Source organism: Corvus moneduloides, chromosome 6, assembly GCF_009650955.1.
Source record: "Corvus moneduloides isolate bCorMon1 chromosome 6, bCorMon1.pri, whole genome shotgun sequence".
Taxonomy (NCBI): domain Eukaryota; kingdom Metazoa; phylum Chordata; class Aves; order Passeriformes; family Corvidae; genus Corvus; species Corvus moneduloides.
The window spans coordinates 25,549,680-25,562,509 of NC_045481.1; the positions used below are offsets into that span (position 1 = coordinate 25,549,680).

Sequence of the window (12,830 nt, forward strand, 5' to 3'; positions counted from 1 at the left end):
AAATGATTTGTAATAGAGATATTAAAAGAACAGACTGGGCTGGTCTAGTCCAGTGTTCTTTCTGTGGTAGTGGCTGATGGGAAAGGGTGTAAATATGGGTAAGAGAATAAGCTTTCCCAGCTTACCCTGCTGTTCAGCTCAGGGATTTTCTGGACTAGAGAGGCATGTTTTACTTTGATTAGGACAAGATTATTTATGAGGGAGGGGTAGTTATTTTTTATTGGATCACATTATTTAATTTGAAAAACAGAAACAGTCCAGTGTTCATGAGCCCTTCTTTATGGTATGGACAAGAAGCAGAAAAAACTGAGCTAAGCATTAAACTGGGAATGGTTGCTCTGATGCTTAAACCCAAGCATCTTCATCAAATAAATGATTTCAGAGAGGATAGTTACCAGTTTTCTCTTCTGTTTCTTGATTTGCTTAGGATTTTGTTCCTCCATACCCATCTTCAGAGGCATTCAGTTACACAGTCCTGTGTATGGGATTGGAACAGGAATCCCTAATGCCCACCAAGGAAGAGCACATTTGTGTGCTTTATATATCCGGAAAGAATATATATGTCCAACTAATATATTGTCACTTAAAAATACTAGAACTACATACCTGAAAAACTACAAACCTGGAAAGATCAGCTTATTGAATCTTTAAACATTTTGTTGGAAAACCAAGAGCAGTTTTCATCAGTCCACTTACCTCTTGCTTCACTTGAGCTGATAATATTGTCAACACAGGAAAAGGAGGGAATATCCTGAGATCACATTAATTTAATTTTTCATGTTACAAAACTGATTTCTAAAAGGCATAACACTCCATTTTTCAGTTATTCTTTCAGTGACAATGTACAAAATAGGGTGGTTTTACACTATAATGTACAATTAAGTCTTGTATGTATTTTTGCTATCTGTAAGCATTTTCGTTATTCTGTGTAGCCTTAAAATCCTTTTTCTACAGCACAGGCTTCATAGCTACTTCTGTTTCTATTCTAGCCTACAATTTTTCCTTCCCAGATGTAATGCATTGCAGGTCACATGACCAGCTTTCTTCTTGTCAATTTTGGATTGCACTCCAATTTTATCTAGGATTTTGAATTTCAAAGTTGTTTCCAAAATATTTATAGATTGTGTTCCCAAAGAAAATGACTAATGACTCAGAGATTGCTTAAGCTAGCTCCTTAACATTTCTGAACAAATTTAATCCACCTGCTGATTTGAACGCATATATCTAAATACTCTTTACCTTTGCACTTCTTTTCTATTTCCTGATTTTAAGTGAAGAAACAACAAAAGTTGATGTGCTTAGTCACGATACATATACTGTCTATAGGATACATTTACCCCTCCTCTATTCATCGTTGTTTATTGTCAATCTAAAGCAATGGGAATGCCTGTGAGAGAGTAACATTCCCCTCTAATCTCTGTGTCTCAGAAGCTCTAAATATGAGCAATCTCTTGTGTTGGGAAGGACGAAGCTCCCACCCCAGTTTTTAGTTTGTCTTAAGAAAATATAAGAATTTCCCATACATTGTTTTCAGGTAATATTTTTAATCAAAACACACATAGAGATGCAGGAGTTCTTGATGTCTTTTGGATTTTTCAGATGGGTGCTTCCTCTGCTACTTCCTCTGCCCTTTCCTCTGCCCTTTCCTCTGCCCTTTCCTCTGCCTTCACCAGCATACTTTGGATTTCTTGCTCATTTTTAAATAAGTTACAGCACTGTAAAGGTCTTCATGGGTTGTTTTAGAAATATTAAAAGCATATTTGTTGTTATATGTCTTTAGCAAGACATAATGAGTCATAAAAATTGCATATTCTTGTAAGATGTTTCTCAACCATTTGCCCTCCAACATTATTTTACAGATGTGTTGCTCTTTGCAGCCTTGGTATTTGGATCTGTGAGGAGCTAGTTCATGAATCACATCATCCTCAGATCAAGGAAGCATTGAATGTGATTTGTGTTTCTTTAAAGGTGAGAGAATTAAATTTTTACAATGCGTATTGCCTTTATGTGTAAAGATACTTTGCATTTTCAAAGTCATGATGACATTTTAGTGTCCTTACTTTGCAGTTTCATTTACCATCCTTAAAAAAGAGAGAACTCAGTTTAATGAGTGGGTCTCTGAAATGTCCAAAGTTCTTTACCCTTCTTTAAGTTTGGAGGGGATGGTGTGCTGGGAGATAAGATAGTGGATCTTTATCTTACTATGTATCCCTAGCCGCTCTAACCTACCATGGTATTCTCGCAACATTCTCTGTGTGTTCACTTCTGAGTTCGAGTCATTGCATTATGCAGTATTGCTTCTTAGGTATGGCTAGATATTTAGAGAGGAATGCAAGGTACTTACACTGTATGCATGGAAGCACTGGGGGATGTTTAATTTGCTGTGGCAGAGTCCTTTTCTATGCTTATTCTAGGAGCTGCATCTGTTTGGCTTTTTTTTCCTTGATGAGTGCTTTTGCTTTCCTACTAGTTTAAATCTTTTTGCATTTGTTCTTATTTTATAGAATAATTAGAATATTAGTAAAAACATCTTGGTTTTAAGCAGTTTTCAAATTTGCATGTTTGTGAGCAATAGCTTCAAGTTTTTAAATGTTTTCCAGTTTATCTTCAGAACCTTTCTATATGCTTTTTGTCTGCATCAAAATTCTATGAATAGTCTTTCTGTATATACACATTGATAAAAATTGGAGTGTACACCTGTTACATATGACTTTTGTTGGATGTTGGGGATTATTATTTTCTTTTAAGCAACGGGAATCTGAAAAATACCTTAGCAGATCAGCTGCTCACATCCGGTGAAGCAGGATTTGAGTCTCTATTAAGCTAGCTGCAGGGCTTTTTAGTATTAGACTCTAAATTGCAATTTCCTGTTTTGCAAAATCACATCATTCTTTGCAGCTCCACTAATACCCTCTTCCAGGTTTTTCCCCATGGTTTTTAATAACACTTAACTTTTGCATTTTATCAAGTTCCTGTGCAAGTTTGGTACGAGGCAAATGAGGTTTTTATCTTGCTGCTTCAATTTATCAATATTTGAGCTATTTTTAATCCTGAAATTCATAGTGGTTTATCTTCTTTTTCTCTGACATATTTATTAAACCAATTATTTGTATCTCATTTATATTAAACATAAATTACTTTTTGAATGAGAAAACAAAGATCTTTGTATTTCTGCTTTGCTTTGCTTTGTGTGGCAAAACCATCCTGTGCACATTGTCTTTTTTTCCAGTTCTGAGCAATGGTATACATTCACAATTGAGTTTAATAATGAAATGAAAAGTTCATTACTGTGTCATGGGAGAAATAAATTAGCTCTAATTTGTTACCTAAGCAATCTCCTGGCTACCAAGTAGTCAGAGGTTTGAATTCCCAGAATGGATTATTTTCTTATTTTCAGGAGAAATGAATGGGTAGGGATCTATAGGCCTAGTCCAACTTACTGATAAGTTCAATTGAGCAAATAACATTGAATAGAAATGTTAGCAGCAATTATATGCTTATTTTTGAAATACCAGTAGCGTATTCAGAACTGCAGTTCAGCAGCTTGCTTTGGACATAGCAAAAATTCTCCCAGCTGTATGGCAATACCACTCTGTCTGCATCAACCTCCGCTGAAGCTTGAGCACAAAGGATCCTAACCAGCCGTCCAGACTTATGATTTTATTATGCTTCTCTCAAAAATGCTGCAGATACATCACAAAATTATGTTGTACAGACTTAGTTGAATGATTGCTAAATATAGGTTATTTTCAAGTATGGACAAGTTTAAATTCCCGATTTAACATCCAGAAGGAATGGATCCTTGCAAAGATGGTAAGACTACCTTTCCAATAAAAACCCTAAGAGCTGGGAAAGTGCCAATTCATTGGTACCTTTTTTTCCCCCCATCAAGTAACTGTTCCAAAATTATGTCCACAATTTACACTACTAAATATAAAAGTAGTGAATTCTTATGCTTTATAACATATGGCATTTTCCAGAGACAAAGAATGGCAGGTGGAATGTTTATGGCATCACACAGGTGTTTACATGCCACCTCTGAAAGTTCTTGGAAAAGTCAGAACCAAATGACTGGGTGTGAATAGTTTCGCTATCTGGCACATACTCAGTGTCGTTACTTGAGTTCAGGAAAATGTCCTTCCAGAGCCCACAGCTCTCGTAACTGTCTGTTGTAAAGTGTCTGAGTGTTTGTCATGGTTTAAACCCAGCTGGAAATTAAGCACCACACAGCCACTCACTCAGTCTCCTTTCTTCCCACCCACTGCAGTGAAATGGTGAGGAGAACCAAGGCAAAACTTTTATTTTGAGATGAGAACAGTTTAATAGTCAAAACCAAAGTAAAACAGGGTAAAAATGGTAAATGATAATAATGATAATAAAAAGAGAATGGAAGAAAAGAACCCAAGTGATGCACAATACATTTGCTCACCACCTGCTGACCAATACTCCCTTCCCGACCCAGACTGACCCCCTTTCCAGGTAACTCCCCCCAGTTTATGTACTGGGCATGATGTTCTATGGTGTGGAATATCCCTTTGGTCAGTTTGGGTCACCCATCCCAGCTATGCTCCCATCCAGTTTCTTTTGCTCACCTTCTCACAGGCACAGCGTGAGACAAAAAAAAAAATCCTTTACTTCAGATAAACACAGCCCAGCAAAAACCAAAACATCAGTGTGTTATCAACACCATTTTCTTTCCGAATCCAAACCACAACACTACAACAGCTTCTGAGAGGAAATTAACTCTACCCTAGCGACAGCATTCTTTTGAAATGTGATATATTGACCATGCTAGGACAGCTTTCTGAAGCAGATGAAGGGTCCAATCTATTTCACCAACCCCCATATTCTTGATCAAAACTTCCTCCCTGATGGCAAATAGCAGAACAGTTAATCTCCTGTTTAGTACTACAGGCTGCATTTTGGGCATGTGGCTCTTCACCTGCCTTGATTCTCAGCAAAGACCTCTGTTTTCAGAGTTAGATCCTGGAGGGGTTTTGCAGTGATTCATTAATATTAATAATCATAAAGGTAACAAAAAATTGATTCTTTCTTCCTGGCTTCGTGATATTGTACTAAACAGTCTGAAGTTAGTTAGGCAACACCTCTCCCCTTTCCGGTGTGCAACTCACTTGGATGTCTGTCCCAAAACTTTGGTGTTAACTGCTAACATTTGTTTATGAATATAAAATAGTTCCTTTTAAGTTTGTAAAATTTAATTCTGTTCCTCTGGTAAATAGGTACTTAAGGAACTATATGTATAAAACTACCTGTGAAATTTGTGACCATCCTACCACCTAATGTACTCTTACATTAAATCATTTTCTCATTGTTACTGTGCTGTGTTCTCTTTTCTAGTTTCCAAATAAAACAGTAGCCCAAGTTGCCTGCAGTATGCTGAACATGCTGATACATTATGTGCATAGACTTCAACTGTATCAAGCTGATTCACCTTTAAGAATTATTCAAGTAAGTAATTTCTTTTTAAATTTGAAATTTTCAATTATTTTAAATGAAATAATACAATGTATTACTCTAAACACCTGTATATTGAGAATCATGTTTTGCAAAACATTGAATTAGTATAAACAGTCTTACTTAACACTAGCGGTAGGGAATTGCAGCACACTTAACTTCCTCACTCCAGTAATTGACATGTAATGTGTCTATATCATGCCTGCTTTTTCTCAGAGAAAAAATGTCATGAGAATGTTGCCAATAAAGTACAATTTTTTTTTTTAATATTAGATACCTTCAGACATATTTATTTATGTTCAGAGAGAAAAATTATTGCCTAAAATATGGATCTGCAGTTGTATTTTGCATATCCATGAAAGAGTTTTAGTATAAAGCAAAAATAATATTTTGAATACGCTACCCATAACAGGAGGTAGACTCTGAGTCTGAACCTCTCTGAGTCTGAACCACAGAGAAAAGACACAAGTCTCCCAGGTTCTTTTCATGTAAAAGATTCTTAAGAGATACAGCAAGCATTTCTGTGCTCCTCTGCAGTCATATTTTTGATCAAGTAGAGATAGGGTATATACAAGTAGTATAGTATATAGTATATATTAGTAGTTCTAAGAAATAATGTAGCTCAGATAGCACCCTACGCAAACCAGTATCAGATTTCTTCCCGCATCCTACAAGTGTGTTGAGTCATGTTCTCTTCATGCCTGAATATTTGGGACAGCTGTGTAATTTCACTGTCCTTCAGGCACCTGCGTCAGTCAAAGAGAACATAGTCCTTCTATGTATTTTGCAAAACTCAATTAAAAGTGTTTTTATTTTTAAAAAAATTGTGAAGGAATACTGTAACTTGTCTCAAAATAATTGTAATGGAATTTAACCGAGAAGCTAGTATTATGTCAGATTTACCTGCTTAAAAATTATTTTAAACTTAAATATTTAGGTTACGTTTTAAAAGAAATATGGTATATTTCCCCAGATTCTGATAGCAACTATTACACATCTGCTACCCAGTACAGAAGCTTCCTCTTATGAGCAGGACAAGAGGGTAAGTATTTTTCATTTCTATGAAATTTCTATTTTTGCCTCCTGAAAGCTGTGTCTCTTATGAATTAGCTTTGCTCTGGGGCTCATTGGATCATTTAAATTTGGGCACTTTGGTGCAGTTTGTTGCTGACAGCTCCATCATTCTGGGCTACCTTTCCCACAAGGAGCTGGAGATCATCTGTTGCTCATTTTGGCCTTCAGAGCTCTGTTTCATCTCCTGTTTCTGTTTGCAAGAAGTCATGGGCTGTTGTAGACTACACTCATATGCCAAGCTAGCCACTTTTTCACTTGAGGATGCTTTCCATAATTGACCACATTTCCCCATGAACTACTGTGGATCATTGGACATCAAATATCATGTGAAAAATTGTCTTTGCTATTTTGACAAATGTAGTCCTAATGGGTTTCTTAAAAATTGGTTAAAAATAAAAAGTGCCCTTCAATTCCCTTCGTTAGGTTTATTATACTTTTGAGAGACAAACTTGTCGTGCATTATGTGAAATGAGTAAATTAGGTAAATGGATTTCTTTTTAAAGACATCTATTTAACTTGAGAAATATTTTAGAGAATCTTGCCGCTATTTATCTGAATCATCTTCTCTTCACAGCTGAGTTTTAAAAATCAAAAATAATTATTTGGTCAATAAGTTATTAATAATTTGGTGTGGATGTGTGTCTTAATCTAATTCAGTTCTAGAGTCTTTCAAGACATCCCGAGAGGGAGTTGATTCTTTTGCTAGCTGAATACCCTACAATACAGAAAGCAGTTGGATTTCTTTCAGATGATACCTGGTGCTGCATAACTTTCTTGATATGTTGTATAAAACATTCTGTGTTATTTATAAAGGACTAAATACAGATTAAAGAGTTCCATTTTGTGTAATCCTTGATTCACTTTACAGTGAAATTTATGTACAGAATGGCGCATCAGCCTTATTTGGACCTGTGTTATCTGTCATTTTAAAAACAACACTCTACAATCGATTTTGAAAACTCTGGGTATCCTCCTAAGTATAGTATCTGCTCACAGTCTTACCCTGATGAGAAACTGTTGAATGGATGACCTTTGTTAAATACCTCAGTAGCCTAAGTTTTCAGTGATGCCATAGGTTTTGAAGATACAGTGGTTAACAAGTGAGACCTGCCATTACTGCAGAAAGTTGACTTTACTGAATTGAAAAAAGAAAGCAAAACAGAGAAATAAAATAAAGTGATAAATATGAAGTAGCAGGTGCTGGCTTAATTGATTTGTAATGGAAAGTGTTTTTTCCAGTTGGTGGTTTCTTTACTTCTGTGCTTATTGGACTGGATAATGGCCTTGCCATTAAAGACTCTGCTGCAGCCTCTTCACACTACAGGAGCAGAAAATGATAAGACTGAAAGATCTGTTCTTAATTGTATATATAAGGTACATGTTTCTTTACTCACTTATTAAGAATTTCTGTGTATGGAGATAGTCAGTTTTCATGGAAATGAAGGCAAAAGTTTTCTGTAAGCTGACCTCCATTCTGCTCCTGAAATATGGAGTGCTGGCTCAGTTCTTGCATGTTTCACTGTAACAGCTTGACCTTTGGTGTATTTGGAATAGTAGATTTTGTTTTACGTTTTGGATGGTTAACCAAGCCCTTTTTTTGTATGTCATGGATTGCAAATGCTTGTATTGTAGAAGACTAGCTATACATGTAATACAAAAGGATGTAACTTTTATATATCAAGCAATTTCATTTAGCAACAAGCAAAGCAAAAAGCAATAAGTTATAATTAGTGTCTTTAGGAACACAGAAGAAAGATAGGGGTTTTTATCTTTTTTTGCAAGGGAAGGGGATTAAAACCTCTTGCAGCTTAGACCTAGCATATGTAATTAAAGAAGATAGGAGATCTAAAAATAAAGGTAGCGTAATGATTTTTTGTAAGTTTTGTTTCTTTATTGTTAAATTCCACTTTGGTGTAGACTCTGTTTTAATAATTTTCTTTGCAGACCAGAGTTCGTTTCTGTAAACATTAAACATCTAAAATTTTCCAACGTTTTGTCATGTTCCTTCTAACAAATCAATTTTTAAAATGTAAAGAAAAATAAACTTCATTTCTTGTAAAACTATCAAGTATAAATTTCAGTAGTTAATGTAATGAAATTCTGGTTTTGTTCTAGGTTCTACATGGATGTGTCTATGGGTCTCAGTGTTTTAGCAACCCTAAATATTTTCCTCTAAGCCTTTCTGATCTGGCATGTATGGATTATGATCCTTTTATGCATTTAGAAAGCTTAAAGGAACCAGAACCACTGCATTCTCCAGACTCGGAGAGGTCTTCTAAACTTCAGCCAGTCACTGAAGGTTTGTCTAATTGCCTAAGCACATTTTCTTTCAAAAAGATTTTATCTTGGTTTTCAGTATTGAAGTGTTGGTCTAAAGCACAGGTTTTTGGCTACATGTAGACACTAGGTAAGAACCATTAGTATGGAATGAGCAAACGTAATTTTGAGCTATTACCATTTGATTAACTGAAATAAGTATGTTCTGAACAACACCAAGATCAATATGATATGGATTCTTCCGTGCTCTGTGTATCACCAGAAGTGTTAAGTACTGCAACATGGATAAATGTTGCTTTTCATTTTACTTTCAGTAAATTAATTTGATTTTTTCTTAATTTTGCTTTTTTTTTTCAAAATAGGAGTATTTTGGATTTTTGTTCCTGTTTGACATTGCAATATTGAATGCTTTCTGTGATTTTTTTTAGGCTATCATAATCTGTTGTTGATCTCTTTTTACGCTACTTAAAACCACAGATTTGTCTAAAAAGAGAGAAATTTTCTCTCGTCTGGTTAGAACCTTAGGAGAGCTGGGAATTAACGTTTTCTTCACAACTCAAAAATAAAAATAAAGAATCAAGAATCTCAGCTACAGAGGACTGTCATGTATTATGCAGTGTATCTAGCAAATATCAAATGGCTACCTAGGGAAGAAAATTGAAAAATATGAGATTAAGATACAAGGAACTCTTGTGTAGTGCTATTCTGCCTCTGTATTAAGTTGTTCCATTTAGGCTTTTTTAAGGGTATTAAGAACCAGATAAATGCAGCAGTTCTTTGTAGCAGCTGTGTGCTAACAGCAGGTGATTCTGTGGTTTGTAGTGACTACGTGCTGTTTTTTATGTAGAGAAAATGGCTAATCATTGTGCCCTTGTCTAAGGCATGCTTCATCATCCTCAAGTACTTTTTTGGCCAAAGAATTCTAAACATAGAGCTGTCCCCTAATAAGCTCAGTATTGGATTGAACAAGTCTGATCTGAGAACTACTGGCAGGAGGAGCTGTAATTATTAAATTTACTGAAGAATGAAGCAAGGTACTATAGTTGGCTTTTCGTCAAATGGCTGTGGCCTTATTAGTAAAAAGTAATCATCTGCAAGGTCAGAATGAAAGAGGCTTCGGAGGATTCATTCTGTCCTAATTACAGTCTCACCTATACGTATTATGTAAAGCTAATATTTAAAGCATTTGCCAAAATTTACTTCCACTGCATGTTCTATTACAGTGTAGTGAATTGTAGTAGCTTTTTATGCCTGGCATCTTTTGTATTCCATAATAATCTGTAATTATGGGTTAGAAGCAAATGCTGTGTGGCTTTTTTAATCTGACAATCTGAAAAGACAACCCTGAATAGATTTCTCTTTAAATGAATACGGTTGCACAAAGCCCTAGCATCAATATCTTCATTTTGCATTTCCAACCATGATCTTTTCTTTTATGATTTCTTGTTAAATTTCTTAATAAAAGTAATTTCAGATGTTCCTTTTATCTCTCCAGATAAATTAAGTTTCAGGGCTCTGGAATTGTAAGTTAGACTGTGAAATTTAATTGGCAGACTACAGCATTATAATGCAACCCTGGTCCTGCAACCTTAGCATTTCTAGTCCCCATTGCCAGGCAGAGAATAAAATTGGCAGTGCTTAACCAATTGCACAGCATCTGTTCGCCCTGGCATTGTTGGAGGAGTGAGAGGAGTAAAACTAGTGGATAACGACCAGTCTGGGTCTCTATCAAGACAGAGGGTCAATTAGTACAAGCTACCAGCAGAACAGTATGCCAATGGGTCAACATCTTTCAGTAGAGTAAAAGGGCTATCATAGTATCTTTTTTGAAGGAATGGAAATGAGCAGGGCAGGAGCTGTAGGGAAATCAGAGAAGTTCTACAAAGACAGGGTAGGAATTGCAAGACTCTTTCCTTAGGTCACAAGCAAAGCTGAAAGTACTGAAATGACAGAATTCTTAAGACAAGGTGCTTTAACAGATGTAATTGATTTACCCTGTTACGCTTCCCATTGTTCAAGGTCAGATCCAGCGCAAGCTTTGTGGATACTTAGCCACAGCGTAATGTGGTATGAGACCAAAAAGATACAGGACTTAGAGTGACACAGCTCTGTAGTGGGGACAGGATCTACTGGGAGGTTTGGAGCAAGCCATTCAATGAACAGCAGGGCAAAGATTCCTTAAATCCTCTGGGAACAGGTGTTGAGAAAGATGATTACTGGCTTCTGTTTTTCAGTAACTTTCCAAGTTCTGTCTCTCACATGGAAGCTCTTAACTTAGGATTATCTGTAAAATTGTCTTTGTTCTCCTCTCTGTAGCTTGGAAGTGGTAGGTTTTAGTATGAGATATACAAAGAATAATTTTGAAATTAGGGATTAAGCATATTAAACTGTTACATTTAAACCAGAATGAACTTTTAGCAGCTCTCAGTAAGGACAGCAGTAGGAAGCTTTTATTGCACCACCAGAACATGCAGACAGCAAGTCTGTGATGCTTTCATACATCTAAAGAATTACCAGGCTTGTCTGTGTGAAGGCTGATTAACTGTTCCTCTAGCTAGTGTTGGCAACAACCTGCTCTAGCTATAGTACTGGCATACAAGTGTTGTCGGTGGTGGTTTGACCCTGGCTGGGTGCCAGCTGCCCACCAGTGCCGCTCTGTTATTTGCCTCATCTGCACAGGGGAGAGAAAATATAACAAAAGGCTCCTGGGTTGAGATAAAGACAGGAAGAGATCACTCACCAATCACTATCATGGGCAAAACAGATTTGACTTGGGGAAATTAATTGAATTTATTACCAAACAAATCAGGATAGGATAATGAGAAATAAAACCAAGTCTTCAAAACACCATACCCCTACCCCTTCCTCCTTCCCAGGTTTAACTTCATTGTGAATCTCCACCTCCTCCTTGCCTCCAGTGGTGCAGGTGGATGGGGACTGGGGCACTGCAGTCAATGCACCACACATTGTCTCTGCTGCTCCTTTGTCCACAGGGGAAGGACTCCTCATGCTCTTCCCCTGCTCCAGCATGGGGGCCCTCACACAGGAGATTTCTACAACATGAGTCCTTCCCACGGACTGCCGTTCTTCATGAACTGCTCCACTCTGGGTCCCCTCCATGGGGCTCAGTCCTGTAGGCCCAGGCTGCTCTAGCATGGGTCCCCCCCATTGGGTCACAAGTCCTCCCAGCAAACCAGCTCCAGCATGGGCTCCTCTCTCCACAGCACCACAGTTCCTGCCAGGAGCCTGGTACAGTGTGAGCTTTCCACAGGATCACAGCCTCCTTTGGGCCTCCACCTGCTCCAGCATGGGGTCCTCCAGGGGCTGCAGGTGGATGTCTGTTCCACTGTGAAGCTCCATGGGCTGCAGGGGCACATCCTGTCTCACCATGGTCTGTACCACAGGCTGCAGAGAATCTCTGCTCTGGTGCCTGGGGCACCTCCTGCCCCTCCTTCACTGACCTTGGTGTCTGTGGAGTTGTTGTTTTCACATATTCTCACTCTGCTCTTCTCTGGCTGCAATTTCCTTCTGCCCAATAATTTTTTTCCTTCTTAACTCTTATTCCAGAGGCATTACTTCCACCACTTATCAGCTCAGCCTTGGTGAGCAGCAGGTCCATCTTGGAGCTGGCTGACATTGTCTTCATCAGACACAGGGGAAGCTTCTAGCAGCTCCTCAGAGAAGCCACCCCTGTAACCCCCACACTACCAAAACCTTGCCACACAAACCCACTGTTCTAATTAACTGCACCTAACTAGCCAGCTTAGATTTTCACAAGCCAACCTGGACTGCATAGTGCCACTATCTGCTAACTTCTGAACTTTTCCATTTCATTTCAGGAGCGTAAACATATATGAAGGAGAATTTTTTTGCAATTATAGACAAAAACATTTGGAAAGCTGTTCTTCGTAGATCACAAATATGTTAGAGATAGTTGTGATTGGAAGGTACTAGTAACATTACATAGATACAGTGGCCTATCAGTTATTGATTTGATTGATTTT

The 12,830-nt window shown here is 37.4% G+C and overlaps 1 protein-coding gene across 1 annotated transcript in view; it reads left to right on the forward strand.

The window, feature by feature from the left end:
* The window catches only part of RALGAPA1 (Ral GTPase activating protein catalytic subunit alpha 1), a 130,942-nt gene that overhangs the window by 63,402 nt on the left and 54,710 nt on the right, over window positions 1–12,830 (forward strand). Inside the window, 5 exon segments of the mRNA XM_032112672.1 lie at window positions 1,860–1,968; window positions 5,359–5,469; window positions 6,449–6,517; window positions 7,789–7,923; window positions 8,665–8,848. Of these exon segments, the coding sequence (XP_031968563.1) occupies window positions 1,860–1,968; window positions 5,359–5,469; window positions 6,449–6,517; window positions 7,789–7,923; window positions 8,665–8,848 (608 nt within the window).